Source organism: Dasypus novemcinctus, chromosome 17 (genome assembly GCF_030445035.2).
Source record: "Dasypus novemcinctus isolate mDasNov1 chromosome 17, mDasNov1.1.hap2, whole genome shotgun sequence".
Taxonomy (NCBI): domain Eukaryota; kingdom Metazoa; phylum Chordata; class Mammalia; order Cingulata; family Dasypodidae; genus Dasypus; species Dasypus novemcinctus.
This window is the reverse complement of record NC_080689.1, coordinates 86390067-86410626: the sequence shown is the minus strand read 5'-3', so window position 1 is coordinate 86410626 and position 20560 is coordinate 86390067. Positions and strand designations below refer to the sequence as shown.

At 40.8% G+C, this 20560-nt stretch overlaps 1 protein-coding gene and 1 long non-coding RNA gene across 6 annotated transcripts in view; one reads left to right on the top strand and one right to left on the bottom strand.

The window, feature by feature from the left end:
* LOC131273796 (protein IWS1 homolog) overlaps positions 1–12757 on the top strand; it is a 119909-nt gene extending 107152 nt beyond the window's left edge. For 3 of the 4 annotated variants that reach the window (XM_071208964.1, XM_071208967.1, XM_071208966.1), the window contains 13 exons: positions 163–233; positions 679–703; positions 2464–2534; positions 2981–3005; positions 5217–5287; positions 5721–5745; positions 6330–6403; positions 6859–6883; positions 8263–8322; positions 10073–10161; positions 10572–10690; positions 10768–10862; positions 12472–12757. In XM_071208964.1, coding sequence (XP_071065065.1) covers positions 163–233; positions 679–703; positions 2464–2534; positions 2981–3005; positions 5217–5287; positions 5721–5745; positions 6330–6403; positions 6859–6883; positions 8263–8322; positions 10073–10161; positions 10572–10690; positions 10768–10862; positions 12472–12521 — 800 coding nt within the window. In that variant the 3' untranslated portion in view covers positions 12522–12757. The remainder of the gene's footprint in view (positions 1–162; positions 234–678; positions 704–2463; positions 2535–2980; positions 3006–5216; positions 5288–5720; positions 5746–6329; positions 6404–6858; positions 6884–8262; positions 8323–10072; positions 10162–10571; positions 10691–10767; positions 10863–12471) is intronic. The other variant, XM_071208965.1, reaches the window with a different exon arrangement.
* Positions 1–20560, bottom strand: part of LOC139436771 (uncharacterized) — a 151324-nt gene that overhangs the window by 21355 nt on the left and 109409 nt on the right. Inside the window, exon 1 of one of the 2 annotated variants that reach the window (XR_011646207.1) lies at positions 14742–14848. The exons of the other annotated variant lie outside the window; for it this stretch is intronic. This is a non-coding gene — a long non-coding RNA (uncharacterized lncRNA). Of the gene's footprint in view, positions 1–14741; positions 14849–20560 lie in introns of those variants that run through there. 2 annotated transcript variants of the gene reach the window in all.

Genomic DNA, 20560 nt, shown 5'->3' with positions numbered 1-20560 from the left:
TTGGTCTCCTTCTTCCATGAAGTGTGTCTGGGTAACTCCACAGTCCATGTTTCCTGACCACCCGGACCTGCACATTGTAAGCCCCTGTCTGGGTCAGGCAAAGATCCCTGAATAATATCAGCCACACCCCACTGTACTGACTGTTACTCTGTGTCCCCCTAGCTCCCCTGGAAGACCTGGTGGAGGACCCTCTTCGTGACAGGGAGGATGAAGTGGTTCCACCTAATGTTGAGGTAAGGTCATCTGTTTTGGTCTAAGACAGAAATATTCCTTTCTCTTATTTGTCCTTTTCAATTGAGTAAATATCATAATACATGATGGTGTGAATTATAGATATCACCCACTGGTCAGGGGAAAGGATATTTGGAAGGGTTCTCTTACCAAAAGAGCCCTGATAAAGAAGGCATTAGAAATTGAAGCACCAGGTTATATAGCATATGGTAGTGGGCTTGTGCCTCAGCACCAGTATTCTGCTTGGATTTGAACTTTTGTAACTCCCATCAAAACGGTCTGGAAAGTCATATCCATCAGCCATTCCTAATGTATTTTCCATGTTTATTTACGGGGCCTTTGACTTTACGAATGCTTCCTATCAGTTCTCATAAAATCACAAATACCTGAGAAGATGCTACTCAACATCATAGGATCCTCATAGTGTTTTCTTTTTTGCAATTCCAGGGGAACTCCAGAGAAAGTGAAAACGGTAGGTATTCTGTGCTAATCCCACATCCGAGGGTAAAACAGAGGTGAAATAAGGAACTTCCAGAAAACGTTCAGCTGGGGACATCCTGGACAAAGCATCATGGTGACAATGAAATGGTTTCTCTGAAGGGAATCTGCCCTTGTTACTACAGTCTGTGGTTTTGTCTGTGGTCTCTTTAGGTTGTGCAGGCTTTGCATGCATGGGGGTTTGGGGGGGTCTAGTGTGAGTTTCTGTGGTGTAATTTTGACTTTGTGTGTGTGCATATGGGGGCAACCATGAGCAGTTTCCCAGATGTTATAGCCCATTTAGACTGGACAATTACCAGGGACAACAGGGACAGTTTTCTCAAATATACCCCATCACCACTGCATGTTCTATGTACATGAACTTGTTCCACACTCACCAAAGCTGGACCTGGAGTTTGCTTTCTATGACCACAACACAGATGGAAAACTGAGGGCAAAGGTGAACATCCCAAGCTCTTTCACTGCTAATGGGATGGTACTAAATGGGAACCTAGTCACATGTCATAATACTTTGAGTTACAGGCCTGAACTTGCCACTCAGCCATCTGCTTACTAGAAACCATACAAGGGAGTTACAGCACCTGTATATATGCATACACCAGAATTTACATGAGCCTACAAAGAGACCAAAACTGCCCATCATTATAAAGTAGCCTCAGTGGTCACATGACCTAGGCCAAGTACCTGTGCTGGCTACCACAGACTTTGATATAGTTATTAGTGCTCAAAGGACACAGTAATCATACATGCTAATGAGCAGCTCCAAATTCTGAGAGTCATGAGGCATCACATAGGATGACGTGATCCATGATAACTGGATTGAGGTCACAGCTCAGGAACTTACCCGAAGCAGATAGGCATCGGGAAGACAATTTAGTACATATGACAGCATCATCCCAAAGGACACGATAGGCACTCAAATCACGAGTCCCACAAGATGGTCTTTGAAAAATAAGAATGCAGACACATCTTGGTTCTTAACCTGGTGTCCAAACCCCTTGTGGAAACATTCCTAAAGAGCTGCATTTGTGGGTGTTGACACTCAATCTGTATGTCCCTACATAATGGCTATCCCACATTTGATGGCCAATGATGCACGGTCGGTATTTCAATGGCTACTCACACTTGGTGTGGGAGAGAAAGACTGGAAGTAAAACCATCTGATTAATAAGTGTTGCTATTTAAATGTAAGATTTTAGTATTCCCAATCTTCTGTGATATGTTATCTTTATCCCAATGGGTTAGTGAATAAATGCAATAGAATGCATTACATGGAATGGAATCCAGACCACCAGAATACTTTGCTTCTAATCAAGTGATAAATTTCCGTAGAACAAATGGTAAATGCAGTGTCTATATATGTGGCGTGGAGATGGAATTCACTTGCAGTTGTCCAGAAGATACTGGCACTTAAGTTGAGATGTACTATAAAGAGGAGGGATGGTGGGACTCAGGCATTGAATCATAGCATGTTTTTCAGTGCCATTTGTACACTGGGTATGGTCAGAAGGTTTAGGTTGATATTAGCTTCAGAGCTAGGGATATATATTTGTTTCTTTCTGGCTGCTCTCTTTGCATCCTTCCTTCATGATGGAAGATGATCCCACAGCAGTTCTCAGCATGCTTGATAAACTACCTCCTCTACACAGTTAAGAGTCTTGTCCAAGGCTGTAAATTTACTTTGAAATTTATGAGAAACACACCAATGTGATGAGTCATTCTGTGTCATCCTAGAAGACCAGGAACAACTGATGGGGGCACTTCCAAGTGATCAAGAGGATGAAGAGGTCCCATTTAAAGCCAAGGTGAGCTTACTAGTCATTGATCTAAAGTTGATTTTTTGGTCTCTTACACTGTAATTGATATCAGATGAGGATACTTAATCATGAACATATTAGATGAAATATTACATTTCCTTGGGGTGGGAAGCATCATGTGGGGGCTCTTCTAACTGATCCAACATTGAAAAGATCAACCACAAAGGGGAGCAGAAGTTGACAAAGTAGGCTTTTGCTCAGCTACAATTTTTTTCTCCTTGGATTAAGAATTTGTAATCGCCGCCCAAATTGAACTTAACAAATGTGCGTCCAAGAAAAGCTCATGCCTTTCTTGGTGTGTCTGCTACACCTGCTCATCAGGTTTGCTTGACCCCTATTTCACATCTGAATTTCTAATGCTGCAAATCAAGCAAAAATCCTTTGCAAACAGCCGAAACATGATCTGATCCTCATAAGGTTTTCTCTGATTGCAGGTGGCCCCAGGAGAAAGTCAAACAGGTACATATCTAGAATTGCTGAATTGAGGTAATTTTGGATTAGACAAGCAGGGCATTGATCCTAGGTTTGCCTGGAAAGCCAGGGTGGTTCCAGTTACTGGCAGGATTTTTTGAGGTATGGTTAAACATTAAACATTAATTCCTCCTGATAAGGAATGTGGTCATGCTCTATTGTTCTCTCAGTAGATGTATTCACTTCACTTGAATGGATTTGTGTCTATGGCAGTCATGGAGTGTGTATGAGCGAAGCCTATTGGAGGGATTGAGAAGGTGTGTGTTGGGGCATTGCTGTGTGTTTCCCTAAGTGAAGGGTCCAACATACACAGGACAACTGTCATTGAAACCTTTCTAAAACACCATCACATCACCACAGCACATATTGCATATAATAACCTGTGAACATCTCACTAGAATCATTCCTGGAATTATGTAAACTCTCCCTATCCCTTACAGCCAGGTTCTGAGGGGCATAAGTTAATGACCCGAGATTTCAAATTCCTAAGTTGTAGAGACAAGATTTGGACTGAGGCATGTAACCCCTATACTACTACTCTGAACTACTGAATATTACCTAATCACAGGTATGGGTCACTAGTGACAATGAAGGAATTTCCACTGCCTATATAAATGTAGGTGCCCACGGCATTTCCTAAACATGACACTCATGTATTAGATATTCACAGGGGTCACATAACACAGGTTAGCAGGTGCATTTTACAAGATACTTATTCACAGTTATTAGTGTGAAAAACACATAGAGAGCCCCACATGTTGCTGGTAAACTCACAGACTCTCAGACTCGTGAGGTTTCAGTGGGACAAGCTTGCCAATCGCTGCCAGTACTGGGTCACAGCTCAGCACATGGCCCGAGCAGACAGACAGGGATTGGAGAGATATTTTCATCTATTTAATAACGTTATCACCATAAGCCATTAAAAAAAAAAAATCATTCTGTGAGCTGCTCATTTGAGGAAGAGTAGTGAGTAAGAACTCAAATTCCCTCTTAGCCATTAGGTTCATGTTCATCATTCTTATTTCAAGTTTCCCTTATAGCTAGCACAGAGATTCATGCTCAACCTTCAATCGATCCTAACTCTCCCACTGTGGGATGGCTCATATAATCATGGAGAGGCACATCACGCAATGAATACAAAAACATGGTAATGAAAAGGAAGATGAAGGAAAAATATCATATGGTGAACATTGGATACTTTTAAATGGTAGTCCATGAGTACTATGACAAACCCTATAAATATTATCTTTATGACACCTGTTAGTGACTCAATACAAAAGAATACCTTGTCTAGAATTAAATCCAGTCAACCAATAAATGAATAAATAAAACACTATACAACAGATTAGTATTGTAGTAGGAGCACTTTGCATTAGTGGAGATGGAAATGACCTTGGAAAGTTCAAAAGGGCATTGACAACTTGTCTAGATTCAAAACAGGAAGGGGGAAGCAGATTTTGTCTCAACGGACAGAGCGTCCACCTACCACATGGGAGTTCCAGGGTTCACACCCAGGGCCTCCTGACCCATGTGATGAGCTGGCCCACGCGCAGTGTTGATGCGCACAAGGAGTGCAGTGCCATGCAGGGTTGTCTCCCACATAGGGGAGCCCCACACACAAGGAGTGTGCCCCATAAGGAGAGCCTCCCAGCATGAAGAAAGCGCAGCCTGCCCAGGAGTGGCGCCACACACACGGACAGCTGACGCAACAAGATGACGCAACAAAAAGAGACACAGGTTCCCAGTGATGCTGACAAGAATATAAGTGGACACAGAATAACACACAGTGAATGGACACAGAAAGCAGACAATGGGGGGGGGGGGAGGAAGGGGAGAGAAATAAAAAGTAAATCTTAAAGAAAATAATAAAAACACAACTATTAAAAAAACAGGAAGGAAAAGTGATGGAGCTCTGTAAGTAATACCATCTGTTTAATACTATTTTTAGATTGAATATATCATGTTGAATTTGGATACCTTTAGGTACACAGACAAAAAGTTTTCATTTCTCATTTTTTTCCTGTTCTTCTTCTCCTTTACCATCCTTCTTCCACCAAGGAGGATGGCCCAGCAACATATTTTTACAGACTTATTACCCCTCAGGTCCCTATTTTCTTGCCCCCTGCAGTGTCAGGGTAGGTCCCTGAGTAACCCATGCACACCACCCAATGTATTGACATTTACTCTGTGTCCTCCCAGGAACCCCTAAGGACCTGCTGGATGAGTCCCCCAGTGAGAGGGAAGATGAGGAGGTTCCATCAAATTCCAAGGTATGGTCACCCGTTCTTTCTCTGTTGTCAAATTGCTGATTTTAAGTTTTTTTGGTTTTTTTTTTCTTTGTTTTATTTGCCAATTGAGTTCAGATATGAAAATCAGACCAAATAATTATAGGTGATGTCTATGATTTCCTTAGTCAGGAGAGTGTTCATTTGGAACCTTTTACTAACATCTCTGCTTCAAGAGGAACTTCAAGGAGTCCCCCCTACATTACAGGGCTAGGTTTCCTCCTCAATAGATGGGAGAGATGCATAAAACAGGAAATGCTATGCCTTTCCACAAGTGTCTGTTACAATTACTTTTTGGGCCTTCATCTCAACCCGTTTCCCATCTAGTTTTCTAAAGGCAGCAAGAGAGTAAACCAACTGTGCAAACACTATACAGCCTGCTCCAGTCCTCAGAGGGTTTTCATTTCTCTAATTGTAGGTGGCTTCAGGAGTAAGTGGAAACGGTATGTATTTTGGTATCACTTTACTTCTTTTTTAAAAACATCTAGATGATTTAAACTAGGGGTTTCATGCTTTCTTTACTGTGGAAAGCATCCTGATTTTACCTTCCATGTGGGCATAAGAAATAGAGGGGTCCTTCTGTTTTAGAGGAAGAAAAATGTCCACATTGTACAGTACTTTCAGCAGTTGTGTTCCCCTTGGGTGGGTTGGGTTTTTGTTCATATCCCATGATAGTTGCACATTTTACAAGTATTTAAATGTTCAAAGTTCAACAATAACATTGGGCTTGAAAATGGGCAGGAGGAGCGGTAAGAAACTGTCATTGAACAACATCCTCTTTTTTAGTACCTTTACAGGTTCCTTTTATGGTGCTTTGGGATGTCTTTAGCTACAGTGCCAAGGACTGCTTCCCTTTGTATTGCTGCTCCTCCCTGTTGCCCTCCTTCCACTCCTTAGCAGCTCACTTAGGCTTGCTGAATACCTGCCTCCTTGTTATTCTAATCCCTCGTCCAAGTCAAGCAATACTTCATGACTAAATCCAGAGCAACTACCCCAATGTACTGATGCTATTCCTCTGTTCTCCTAGCTCTCCCGGAGGGCCTCCTGGAGGAACTTCTGAGTGCCCAGGCAATAGAGCACACTCCATTTACTTACACCAAGGTAAGGCCAACTTTCTTTATCTGAGATAGAACCACTGCATTCTTGGTTTCTTTCATTTCTAATCCAATTCAGTTACGAAAATTTGACCACGTACAATATAGATGAGAGGTTCAAATGCTTGGTGCGTCAGTGTTCAGTGGACATGTATTAGGAGCTAATCCCGGTTTGAAGGGGGCAATCATAAATGGCAGCATCAGGTTATAAACTATATGGCAGGAGGACATTCTTTAGCAGAAATTTTTTCACCTGGAATTAAGAATTTTGTACTTAGTAATCAAAATGGACTTGAAAACTGCATCATCCAGGACTGTTCATGCTTTACACCTGCTTTTGGTTTTCCTTAACTTCCTTCATTCCCTCCTGTATTCTAAAGTCACCAAGAGGACACAAGCCTCTTGTAGCACTATAGATTAAGTTCTGATCCTTACGGCATTATCTTCTCTGTAAAATTGCAGCCAGTCCCAAGAGCAAGCAACAATGGTAAGTATTCTGAAATCCTACACTTGCTGAGAAAAAGTCCAGGTATTGAAAAACATGAATCTTCCTTGTCGATTGAGTTTAAAGAGGTTCCTGATGACAACCTCCTTGAGGGAATAAGGATTTGGGGGTGGTGAATGAAATGGATATTCCAGGTAAGAACTAGGGTTGTCTTTCTTAAGAAGTTGAGTACTGATTAGTTGGCATGTGTTTGTCTGCATGGAAGTGGTGTGTGTTTACATGTGTATGTTTGTGATGTGATTCTCAGAATACATGTTTTGATTCTCAATGGGCATGTGTACAAATGTGAGTCTTTAATGAGTTTTCTGGATTTTTCACACACCAAACAGCACAACGACTAGTGTCAACTTTCTTTGTAATAAATCCCATCAGTATCTCTTCATGGATAAATATATATGTCAAATATTATCAAATTATGTACTACGTCAGTGTGGCTTACAATATGTAGTGTGGCTTACAATATGTCAAGTATACCTCAATAACTCAAGAATAATCCATCAACATCAAAGAAAATTTTCATGAAGCTCTACAGGGACAGAAATGTGGTACAGGACCCTTTTTCTGGGATGTAATAATATGTCTTGGCTTAATAATAAGCTTTATAAGGCTTTACTTAATACCTCATAGCACTTTGAATGGTCAGGATGAAAGAAAGGCAGACATACATGTCCATTCATTAACGTATGAGACAGGGCAGTTTTGAGAAGGTGAAGAAAAGTCTTCAGAACTGGACATTTAATGAATACAGTCCAAAGAACTTGAGATTTTAGGTGCTTTGACTCCTAATCTATACATTTTCTTCAAGTCTCTTCTGCCTGGCAGAGTCTCTAAAGTTCTGCTATGAATTTGTCAACATTTGTCATTTTAGTTCACACAGCCAGGGCATCTAGAGCAGATTCTAGTTTTTGCAGTTTTGCTAAAGCCCAATACCCATTTGTGCTGGTAGCTGTGGTAGGGATGATGCAGAAGGGAACATGTGCATCCTCACAAAATGCTCCCCAAGGCAGCAACCCAGAGTCTAGCACTAGGTCTGTGCTTTGAACTCATCTAAGACAGAGCATGTCCAAAGAGTCATAATTTCAGGGTGACAAGATTGGAGGTCAGTGCTCTATTTTCCAGCTAAATAAGGGAGTGAGAAGTTGAGAGCTGATACCTTCCCCTCCTCTCCCTCACTTGCAAGCGCTTTGCACTTTCTTGCTAAGGCCTCAGGCTCCAGAGGGGCCCAGGAAGGTCTTAGAACCCAGGGCAGAGAGCTGGGTTTTCCTATGGTAGCCAGCAAGAGATCTCAAGGAAGAAGGGAGGGAGGGATGCGAGTGGCCCATTCCTTAATAACGTTCCTGCGGATCTTTGTTTTCCTGAAGACTGGCTTGCGGACTGCAAGTATGACTCCACTAGCAGCGATGACGAAGACGACAATCCAGGTAGGTTACAATTCTCAAGGAAGGATCCAATGGAGAAGATACCAAGATCAGTAGTTATACCTGGTGCCTTGGAGTCTATGGAAGGGGGCATGATATTAGAAAGTATAGGAAATATTTATGAGGGCCTGCTTTCATCTTTTCGTTTTCAATAACATAAAAGTAGGAGATATAATGACTGTGAGCTTTGTGTGTGTTGTGTGTTAAATGAACTTTCCATGTATTTTTTAAAAAATTAACTTCCCATGGGTTAGTTTTTTCATGTCTTCTCAACAGTCTGACAACAAAACTTTGGTTTCCTTTGCTTAGCATCCCATAGTAACTGATACAAGAAATCGTGGTTTGGATTTAAGTGTTGAACTTCAATGGAGCGGGTCTGTTGGGACACAATCTCTCAGGTTCTCACCTGGACCTGGGACAAAGTGTTTTTAGCTAGTGCCAGATGGCACCTGAGAAGTAGGGCCTCATCCCGTGCACTTTTAGATCTAGTTTTAACTTTCTTCATGTTCCATCCTTACTGCGGATCCTGCTTTAAAGGTTAACCATGGGTTGGAAGCCATGAAGAACATTTTCTCTGGGCTTAGCATGTACCTGTGTCCTTGAGAGGTGTGGCTAAAGCACATTCTTGAACTCACTACTATTTTGCACTTCCTACCCAAATCCAAAATGCCAGTGTAGTTTGGAAACCTAAATTTAATTACGTCTGAGAATGGTTTGAATCCAGTTGCCCCAGAAGAGCTTTCAAAGCCCAGCAGGCTTTCTGAGGACTTGTGTGAATGGGCCGCTGACTTGTTTCACACACTGGCTCTCACAGTCCTACGGGGCTGGTGCTCTGGAATTGAGTATGCCCAAATCAGAGCCTCTTGGCAGCAGGGCCACAGGTTTCCTCCTGCTCTTTGAGTTCAGTGCTATGGTCAGCAGTGCCCTGTTTCTCAAGCAATATTCATTTCTCTCCCTGTGCCTTTCTGCAGGCTTCTCAAAGCACCCAAGGTACTCAGGCCTAAGAAGGCTTGATGAAACCTAGAAGGCTCAATTCATTTAAATGGCCACACATTCTACACAAGGCTATTAACACACCTGCAAGATAAGGGAACGTGGACAAGTTACTTTATGTCTAATTTCCTGTTAATCCTCTCTAAATCGCTTTTTTTGGAACCTATGGCGATGTTGAGAGGACAGAATGTTTGCGTCACACCTAAAGCCATACCAGACACTTCAAAAATCACTTGATTTTGGGGGTTGGTGGTAGCTCTCTTCCACAAGATCTGATTCAACTCCAGATCCTGAGTGTTGCATCTGGAATTGGTAATTGGCCAATCCATTGATTGGAGAGGGTGGCATGGTACACTTGATCATTCCCCTGTGTTCTCATAAGGAAAAACAATGTGAATAGAAGACAGGAATAAAGGAAATAAGCAGTATTGGGAGAGAGGAGAGGCAGGGAGTTTCTGAGGCAAGATGATGGAAAGGAAATCAACATCATGCTTAGCAAGACATAGAGAATATGCCTGCCTTCTTTGAGGACAAGGAGGAAATGGGCATTCCTCCCCAGAATTATAGTATATGAGGTCTGGTAAACGGACCCTGTTGACATTAGGCCAACCACACAGGGCACAGGAGACGTTATCGAGGCCCAAAGAAAGTTGGGGTGATACAGACAGAATTGGGTGCCAAGCTCAGGTCACGGTATGACAAAGACAATAGGGGCTCTAATTCTCCCCTGAACCCTAACTTTCTCCTTTCCTTTTGCAAGGTCACCCTATCACAGTCACCGCAATGATTCACTCAGAGGCGTTTTTCTCGGACTCAGAAGAGTCAGACGTAGAGAATGGCAATATGCATGTAATTTATTTCCTCTTCTTGCCTAATTTTAAAATCTTCCTGTTTCTTCTTTGTAAGCATTTCTTCGTAGCTCTTCTCTTTCCCCCTCCTTTTACAATTGTCATCTCAAAGGCCCTGGTAGCCTCCAGGAAGGTGAGGTTATACAATTGACAATGTTTTTAAGATGTTTCTCCACCTTCTTCACCTACTGTATTTTAACATTGCATGGATTTCCAACCCTACTATGCACCATAAATCAACTGGTGTGTCCCTGAATGGCCCAGGCGAGAAGTTGTGCTGAAGTCTGAAGCATTGGCCCACATCATGTGGGGTTGGCCCCTGGGAAGTTTGTTCTGGGATGGACTCTCCCTTCACTGCCGTGTTCCTCCACATATGGCTCTGGAAAAGCAAGTGTGTTCTCTACCCTGCAGCTGTCTACACTCGTTGAGGAGGAGGAGTCTGTTTACATCGACCTTCTTTTCCGGGAATGCACAGAAGGAATCAATGATGTAAAAAGAGATGAAGAAGAGGAAGAAGAGGAAGAAGAGATGTTAGTGTGGAGTAGTGGGTAGGATGAAGAGGGAAGGGAAACAAGTCCACATGCACTAACTTTCTTTGCCACTTCAGGAAATTCAGCGTTCATGAGGAGCTTGCTGGAGTGCCTGCAACTGTGTGTGAATATGGAGGCGGAGATAGGAATCTGAGGGGGAAAGTGAGCACAGGCAAGTGAAGGGTGCCCTGAGAATCTCTCCCCATGAGTAGAAGTGCTTTCCATGTAAGCTCTAAAGCTGATCAGCTATGCCTTCCCTTGGCTCCTTAATTTGTAGGAGAGGGCTCTAGCCCTCTTCAGAACCAAAGTTTGCCCTCCCAGTCCACCTAAGGCCTGCCAAATCCTCCTGTCTTTCTTACTGAGTGTGGTGTACACTGTGGAGTGACCTAGAGTGCCACCAGTTCTCACAGGGAAAGGGTGAATTGGCCTGTGTTAGGTTGCCAGGGCTGCTTTATCTGATACCAGTGATTAACTGGGGTAAACACAGGAATTGACAGTCAGTTTAGGAGATTAGAAGCAAAATCTAGGTGTCAGCATGATGATGCTTTCCCTGATGCTGCCAGCAACACATAACTCAACCTCTGCTTCCATCACCTGATCATCTGTCTTCATCTGTCTCCCGGTGCTCCTGCTCTGAATTTGTCTAGTCTTCCTCTCTTTGGAAGGACTCCAAGCGTATAGGATTAAGGTCACCCAGATGCAGGTTGGCCTCCCCTTCACTAGTAAGATCTCTGACGACCCTATTCACAGATGAGTTCACATCCAAAGGTGTGCAGGTGAGGATGAAAGCATGAGTTTATGGCTGCCCATTATTCAATCCAGAACCCAGAACAGTGGGGTCACTCTCAGGCAAACAGGGTAGCTACTGAGGCCCTGTTTTCTACCTCAGTGGGACCTGAGTCACAGCTGCCCAAGCCTTGGGGTCCTAAGCCTCTGTAGTTTCCTTCCTCATCCCACTTCAGCTCACACTCATTTTCTCAAGCTGTACTTCTTTAGAATTTATTCATGTATGTAGAATTCAAACAAACACAAAGCACAAAGGAAATCTCCCTGCAGGGCTTGCTAGGAATGAGAAAATCAGAGAGGACTGCATGTTACTTAAGTCCCCTTATTTATTTTATATTGTTTAAGTAATAACTCTTGTTAGATTATGATGAGTGTTTTGTAATACTTACATGTTGGAATATCTTAATGTAAGAAACTATATGATTTTGGCATCACAGTCACTTTATATTAAAATGGGTTGCCCAGTAAGCTCAGTGTTTGATTTAGAATGAAACTGTTAATTAGGGAAAGAGCTCCAGGAATCGGTCCCTTTTTGATCTGAGGCTTTCACCACTGGATGCTGTTGAGGACCAGGGTGGAGGGAGCAAGGTTATCGTTTCCACGCCTCTCCCTTCAGAATTCCTGCCCCTCACCTGGCCCAGGGAGATGGGACTCTGCCTTTTCTTTCTAGAGGACTTGAGCCCACCTTTTCTTCTGCATCAGTTTCGTTCTCCAGAAGACATTCACTTGAAAGGTGCCCAATCTAGCAATCAGGTCACAGCCCATTGCCTGGAAATTTAGAGACACTCTTAGTCACAGACAGCACCCTATGCAGACAGCAGCAGTAGGAATTCAGTCCCTCTGGATCTGGCTCGTGGGATATCATGGACCAAAGATCACCTCTCCAGGGTTGGTCTGAGGTAACTTTTGAGTCCTACAAACCACCTCAGGGAAACCCAAGCTCCTACCACCTCTGTGCCACCTGAGTGAGTCCAGATCCTGTATTTGTGTTGCAGATCCTACAACTGACTGCTACAAGGATGCTGAGCTGGAGGCCTCAGCCTGAAGCTGAGTAGACCTGGAGATCTATGGCGCTTGGCGACACTTATGTGCTCACCCTTCTACTCCACTATGAATGAACAACTAAGTGGCACTTTAGTTTTTAATCCAAAGACTTAGACGAAGTCTTAGAAATAAGTTTTACTTTTAATGTTATATGCCATATGAAACAACTTTTGTACCTTTACTACTTATATTTCTTATTCTTTATGTAATAAATAAATATACTGATAAGTACCCTAAGCAATGCTAGAGCTATATGAATTATAATATCTGGTCTCCGTATTGGCTCCCACCAAGGTGAAACACTCACTCATGGAATCCTCATTGAGTGTTTGTTGAAAAAATAACTGGAAACTGACAGCTTATCATAAGCCCTCCTGTCAATGGGTTTTTAAAATTTCATTTACTGAACTATGTTCAGTCACCTGGTATGGGTCATGCCAAAAATGCTCATCTTGGTCTAGCAGGATAACTTGAATTTCAGGGCCTTTTTCACTTACATTGCGGTGTTGCTATGTATAAAACCATGATTCACATTTCATTCCACAAATATTACCCCATTTGCATCTGGCACAAAATCTTGTTCTCCAAAACACTGATGAGATTCTAATTCCTTCACATAATATGAGTGAGTGTAAATGTTTTCACATTTTGGTTAACCTGGTTAATTTTCCTAGAATATCCCTTGCTTTTAGTCCTTCCAAGTCAGTGCACAGCATGCACTTCTGACACACAGCTTCAAAGAATTTCCTTCCAGAGGGAAAAAAAAAAAACAAATTGTAATTTTTTGGCATTTCTTTCAAGTCTTTGCTTTTGGATTTGCTTTTGGATTTCGAGACACTCCAGTGTTCAGGTATTAGACCAACTATGCCATTTGTCATTCTTTTACTTTTTTTCCCCAAATCTTTTACATTCTCCACAAAATTTCTTTTAAACACTATCTGCTTTTCCTTTTGCTTTCTACTTAACCATTTCTGGTCATTCTATTTATTATGCATTACAATTCAATTTTGAACTGATATTTTTCTTATTTTCTGATGTCATCCCAATCGTTGTTTGATTTTCTATTTTTAATTTATGACATCTTATGTATTATCTCATTTTCTAAATGCCTTTTATTTACTTTTGAGAAAGCATTTTTCAGGACATAATATACATAATGAAGAAGGCCTTTCATGCATTTGTTGTGGCTACTCTGTATTCCGTTTCTCCCTAAATTACTTTGTTACATGAAAATAATGTGATTTTTTTCTTCGTATTCATATAATTAGAAAAAATTATAGAAGTGCAATTCAAATTAGCTTTCCCAGGAACAGAGATAAGTGTGTCTTCCTAGATTTTTTAATGAAATTTTTTAAAGTACAAAATCTTTCTTCCTGGTATTTCCAGATGCTTCAATTCTACCTCTCTTAAACATGGGACTTTACTCTCATCACCTCTATTGCACCTATCATTTTCTTTCTTCATCTGACTAGTGAATATTCCATTTCATATATACTCTTTACCTGAAGTGAAACATCTTTTACCTGACGTTGCCAAAATCTAGTCGTTTTCTATAAATGCCCATATAGGTTGAAAATTAATTATCTGTAAGGGATTTTCCATTAGATATCTTGCGTTGTATTTCATTTCTGAATTATATTTGCCTATTTATCTGTTTTCTTTCTATAATCATTTATATTTTAGCTACTTATATTTATTTTACATGGAAATTTCTTTGTTTTTATACTCCATATTTCAGTCATTTGAATTCAGAATTATTAATTTCCTCCCCAGTTTTAAATCAATATTCATACATATTTGGTGTTAGCAGTGGCAGTTCATATTCAGTGAATTTAAAAAAAAAATGCTGCTGCTTTAGAGTCACAATGACATAGGTTCATTGTCATTCATATCAGGTCTGCAATATTACCACCATATGGTATATACTTATCATCAGACACATACATCAGCATCCCCCAATGTAATAGTTCTATTTCCCATGGTCTCCAAGGATGTCCTTAATACTTGTCTCTCCTTCATTAAAAGTAATGTTTTATAAATAACTTCTAGAAAGAAAAAATTTGCTTGATATGGTTTACTGAATTTTAAAATTTAAGAATACATAAAAGACATTTCAGACATATTCTACCATGATCTTATTATGAAAGTGGGACACTTTTACATTATTAAGAATTACGTTCCTCAAAACCATAAAAATGTAGGTTTCCTACAATTAACTCACATTCCAGGATTTCTGAAGTGTGCGCACAGCCTTCCTATAAACTGGGGACTTTCTGCGGCTCACTGAGTGGAGGGTCATTTGTGGAAGTCATTCCATTCTCTTCACAGCTGCGTCTATATGATCCACTGCAAACATTATATTCAATTGTGAAATACTGAAAGTTTTTGCCATGACAACAAGATAAATTTGCTCACTTTCATCAATGCTATGCAGCATTATACTGGAAGTTCTAGCCAGAGGAATTGGGCAAGAAAAACGGAACTGAAGAAGGAAGCTATTCTGATACACGGATGACATAATCTTTTAATAGATATTCCCAAAGAACCCACAAAAATACTACTGGAACAAATACAGACATTAAGCAAACTTGCATTGTATGAGATAATACACACAAATGTCAGTTCTGTTTATATAGTATGGTAAAAAAAAAAAAGTCTAAGATGGATTTTTTTTAAAAAATCCATTGTTACCCTCTAATGAATAAAATATTTAGGAATGAATTTATTGAAAGTGTAAAGCACTTGAACAAGAGCAGTCATACCTGAATGAAACTGAAGAAGACTTAAACAAATGGCAAGACATCCATTGTTCATGGATGGTAAGACTAAATATTGTTCTAATACCAATACTACCCACAGGGAACTACAGGTTCAGTATTATAGTTATAAACATCCCAACTGACTTTTTTTTTTCTTTTTTACAGAAATGGAAAAACATGCTCCAATTTATATGGCATCAGCAAGTGGCTAGACGATGCAAAACAAACAACTTTCTCTATGGTGAGATTGGGATTGATTAATTTATAGAACAGGAGGAGGGCTTTGTTATGGATCTGGCTGCTTTAGATATGTAGGAATTTCTGGGATACTCTGAGGAATATTGGGGTTCACAGAAAAAGGGGTTCTAATTCTCCCTCTTAATGGCTGCCATCATTTTCCTGAAATTCTCATGGGAACTCAGAGGCAAAGATGTAAAATATCTCTGAGAACAGTACTGTGTCCTTCCTTTGGGGAATTTTCATGTAGGCTGGGTGCAGTCTTGGGTTCTCAGAAGGAAAGAGTGCCCTCTGGAAGAATAAATAACTCACCATGTCCCCTGCTCTATATACCCTAAATCATAGGATCTACATTGAGTTAAGCATGAACAAGGGTATGAGAATTTACTCAACATAGTGACCAGTAAAATTCACATGAAAAAGAGAAAGTCTCATTGACACATCTTACAGAATGGACACAATTTAGTTGAAGAAGGATTTGGGGAAATTGTACATACCAGGCTGCTCAAAGAGTGGCTCAGGTCTTCAGTCAGGGAGACGAATGTTGACAACCTCTAGAGAAGTTCTCATATCGGTGACTGAACTTTTCAGCCCCAGAATTTCTATTTCAGTTGATTTTACATTTTTACCTCTTTACTGATATTCTCTGCTTACTGAGACACCATCCTCATATTCTCCTTTTATCATTGAGCATATTAAAAATCTGTAATGTATAACTCTGTTTTATAACTGAAGGATATTTTCCATTAATTGTCTTTTCTCTTGTGTGTGGGACATTCGTTCTTGGTACACTCCATGCCCATAAAACTGGATCTTTTGACTATTTTAAGGTGGCCAGTCTGAAAATCAGATTTTCCTGCATCCAGGGTTTGTTGTGACTGCTTGTTGTTTTTCTTCGTTTGGTCACTTCTTGGCACTAATTGTGTGAAGTCAGTACAATTTGTCATGGATAGTCACTAAAATCTCTTGTCCCGGTAGCTTACTGGCCAGACAGTAAATGGACAGAAATTTCCACATATGCCTAAAATCAACAATAAATTTAAAAGTCCTTGCAGATATGTGGTATGTATACACTGCAACATGGCTTCAACACTCAGTTTATGACTCCACAACTCCACATGTCCTGTTTGTACAAATCTTAATAGTAAACCAGAAATGAGTGCTTAGGTTCTTCTCAGTTCCTTTTTATAAATGCACCCAGTCCTTCTATATACATAGATTGTACATAACCAGGAATATATTGCAGTTTTTCAAGGATCTTATTAGCCAAAGCACCTCATTCCTCAGCCTTCCTCCGAAACATTCGTCTTAGTGTTTTGCTGCCCCAGTGTATTCCTGTGAGCCATGTGGCATCAACTAGTCTATTTGTCTTAAATGTTTTGGGTGAATACCTCTCGGGTAACCACCTAAGCACCCAGAGTTCCCTTAGGTGAAATATATGCAGGTCCTTGGAGAAGGACCTCCATGGATTTGCCATCCAAGTAAAACAGTCAACCAGAAGCCTCTCTGAAAAAGGTCCTTTCTGCTCCCTCTGGTATAGGTTAGTGTAACAGAAATTCAGGCTGTTGTCTGCAAAGCCATACCAAGGTGGTGAGCAGAATGGGACCAGAGTAAAGGAAAATAACCCAAACCTCTCTGACAAGTTTCACCTGCTTTATTTATTTATTTTTTTCTCTTTCCCTCACCTGATTCAAAGTTCCCCTTCTTGCTGTATGATTTTGGTTAGATTCCAGAATTCATAACAATTTTATTCTACTATTTTTGTCATTTTCTTTGTTGCTTTTGTGGATGGCTTGACTCCGGGACTCCCCAAATCCACTATTTTTGCTGTCGACATTCTGTTCCTTTATAACTAACCAACCCTTAAAATTTGTACATAGTGTGAAATACTTCCCCGATAAGCTATGATCTGAAATTCCAGATACATATTTTATTATTTCACTCTGCTTGGGGTTATTCTTTAAGCAGAAGCTTTGTAACATCCTAATGACTGTTTACCATCTTCCTTCTTCCTTTTCTCCCACAGTTATTCTCAAATTGCCTTTGCTTGCCACACATCTTGAACTAGTATGGGGATGGCAGGAATGGTGAGAGTGCCTCTATGGCTATTTTTTGTTTTTCCATATATATATTTTGGAAATATATATATATTTCTTTTAAAAAAATATATATATATATATATTTTTTTTTAAAGAAGCTTTAGAATACAAAGATGGTACATCCAAGGGATTCTCATATGCCGCACTCCCTACCCCTCTGACACTTTCACACATTATCAACATCCTTCATTACTGTGTTACATTTGTTAAAATTGACAAACCCATGTTGAAGCACAGCTATTGACCATGGACTACATTTTACGATATAGTCTATATTCTGTCCTGCACAATTTTGTAGATCATGACAAAATATCCAATGGCCTGTATCTGTCATTGCAATGTCATGCAAGACAACTCCAATGTCCTGAAAATGCCCTCACATTACTCCTATTCATTCCTCTCTCATCCCTCAGAACCTCTTGTGGTCACTGTCTTTATATCAATGCTAAGAGTTCTTCCAGTACTAGAGTAATATTAAGTCTATTATGTCTACTTTAATAATGTCTACTTTAGTCCACTGTTCATGCCCCAATCTTGAGGATTTGGGGATGGTGATGCCCCCAAAATATACAAATTTTAAAAACAACAACAACAAAAAAACACTATTAAAAAATTGATGGGGCTGAGGGATGGGGAGTGGGGCATATGGGAACCTCTTATGTTTTTTAGGGTAACATTTTATGTGATCTATTAACTTTAAAAAAGATAATTAAAAAAATAAAAATTGAAAAACTAATAATAATGTCTACATTAGTCCATTGTTCATGCCCCAATATTGAGGATTTGGGAATGGCAATGCCCACTCTACTTCTAACTGAGAGGTCGCTTAGATCCCATAGGGCAGATGGATGGAACTATCTTGCTTGCAATTGCAGGCACTCTCTGCTACTTGTAATGGGTGTTCTCAATCATCATCTCCCTGTTAGTTGTCCTGGGCTCATCCAAAGAACTGGAGTGTAGGTGTAGGAACTCTGCTGAAATTCAGAGCTGAAATGGCCCATGGATGGACCAATGATTTAAGTCTCTGGGACATATATTTAACAAGTATAGTGCTAATTAGAGGATCAAATAAAAGGGGCGGGATAGCCATGTGTAGACAACCCAATGAATGAGTATAACTATGTTACATTGGGGAGCATATATACCAAAATAAGGCAGGGAATGGAATTCCTGAGCTGTCTGCCCTCCTTATAGTATCTAGATGTCTCCAGAGCCCCCAGAAGCCCCACTATTTGAGGCACTGTTTACTGTGGCTGTCAAAGAGATCCTGGTAATACTTGCAAAAACATAACCTCAGGCATGGCCTCCCAACTCACTTTGAAATTTCTTGGTATAAAAACTCATTTGTATTTAATATTTCCCCCTTTTGGTCAAGCTGTTTTTCTAGACGCATTGCTAGTTGGTGCTTGGTAACAATCCCCTGGTGCCAGGGAGGCTCATCCCTGTGAGTCATGTCCCATGGAGAGGGGGAGGTAGTGTATTTATATCCTGAGTTTGGCTTAGGGAGAAGTCACATTTAAGCAATAAGGAGGCTTTCAGGAGGTAACACAGGCAATATATCATACTAGGATAAGTTTCAATTTCACAAGGAAAGGCTCATAAGTACAGTCATCGATATCAAGGGTCTGGCTTAACATTCTGCCTTTCTTCAATAGGCACTGTAGCACTCTGGGATTCTTGCTGTTCTATTAGAGAATGTAGCAGAACTGCCCAGAATGGGAGTTCAATGTCCTTTTCATTATTGTGTGATTCGTGAATGGAACTGGCCCTTCCGTAGACAATTTATTGCATGAGTCCTTGGTCTGTTTCCTTCTATTCAGGATTGCACTCACTGTCCGTTCTCTGCTTCTGTCCACCCTGCTAATAATGGGTGAAGCCTTTCTCTTTTGTGAGACTGTGATGGTTTAAAATGTATCACATAGTGTGGTCTTTGGTTGCGATCTGGCTGACCTAGGTATGTAATTATTGGAGGGATTCCTTGAGGGAAATATGTGTTCACTGAGTATGGGCATGTAATTCTCCCACTTCACAGAAGGGCAAAATTCCCCCATATGTCTTGTTGGGGGACTCTCAGGGAAGGACAAAATCTATCTAGGAAAAGGACTGGCTGTCTCCCTTGGGGTTTAGGGATCAGGCTGCAAGCAGGCTGGAATTATCAACAGGATGTGGAGGACTGTGAAAGAACAAATAATCCATAGAGTCTCTTTATTCAGTGTACAATAAATCATAGGATCTGTAGTGAGTTCCTGAACTGAAAAAGGGTGTGGAAAGGCATTTAATATCTCTTGTGATCAGTAAAATTGATTTGAACTGCCAGATTTCAGAGCAATAGCTGCCTGAATCAACTCGATTTGGTGAGAAAGGGTCCAAGCAGGGAAGATACATACTCAGTGCTTGTGTACTCACTACCCACTCTCAGTCTAGACTCCTCAGGAAGGTGTGCAGATGGTAGTCAGGGAGATAATTGGGGCCTGCAGACTTTATACCTAAAACCAACAATCCCCAATGCAGCAGGTGACTTTTGCAGTGGATGGTCATCAACTGGTCATCTAGGGTTGGTCAATAGAAGGTGAATCTAATCCTTTGATGATCTGTTACATGGTAGTTGGTCTGGAATGCCTGCAGTTTAGAGACAGCTTGTGAGCCACACAGACCACTAGTCATTCAAGATAGTCACTTGACTCCCAGAAAGTCTCACAGCAGGAAAGAGAAACACTGATGATGCAGGGAAGGAAGGCCACAAGTTTGGAGTTTATCTAGACCATCAGTGGACTTCATGTAAGGGAAATAACACTGTCATTTAGGTCAGGGTTTGTAATGTAGTATCAGGAGATTGGGTCAGCATTTGGGCCCTCTTGTGGCTCAGGAATATCCTCGGGGGCTTTGATTCTCACCCCCAGTAACTTTGTGGCAGGAACGTTTTTTAAAGGGAGGGTCCTAATATG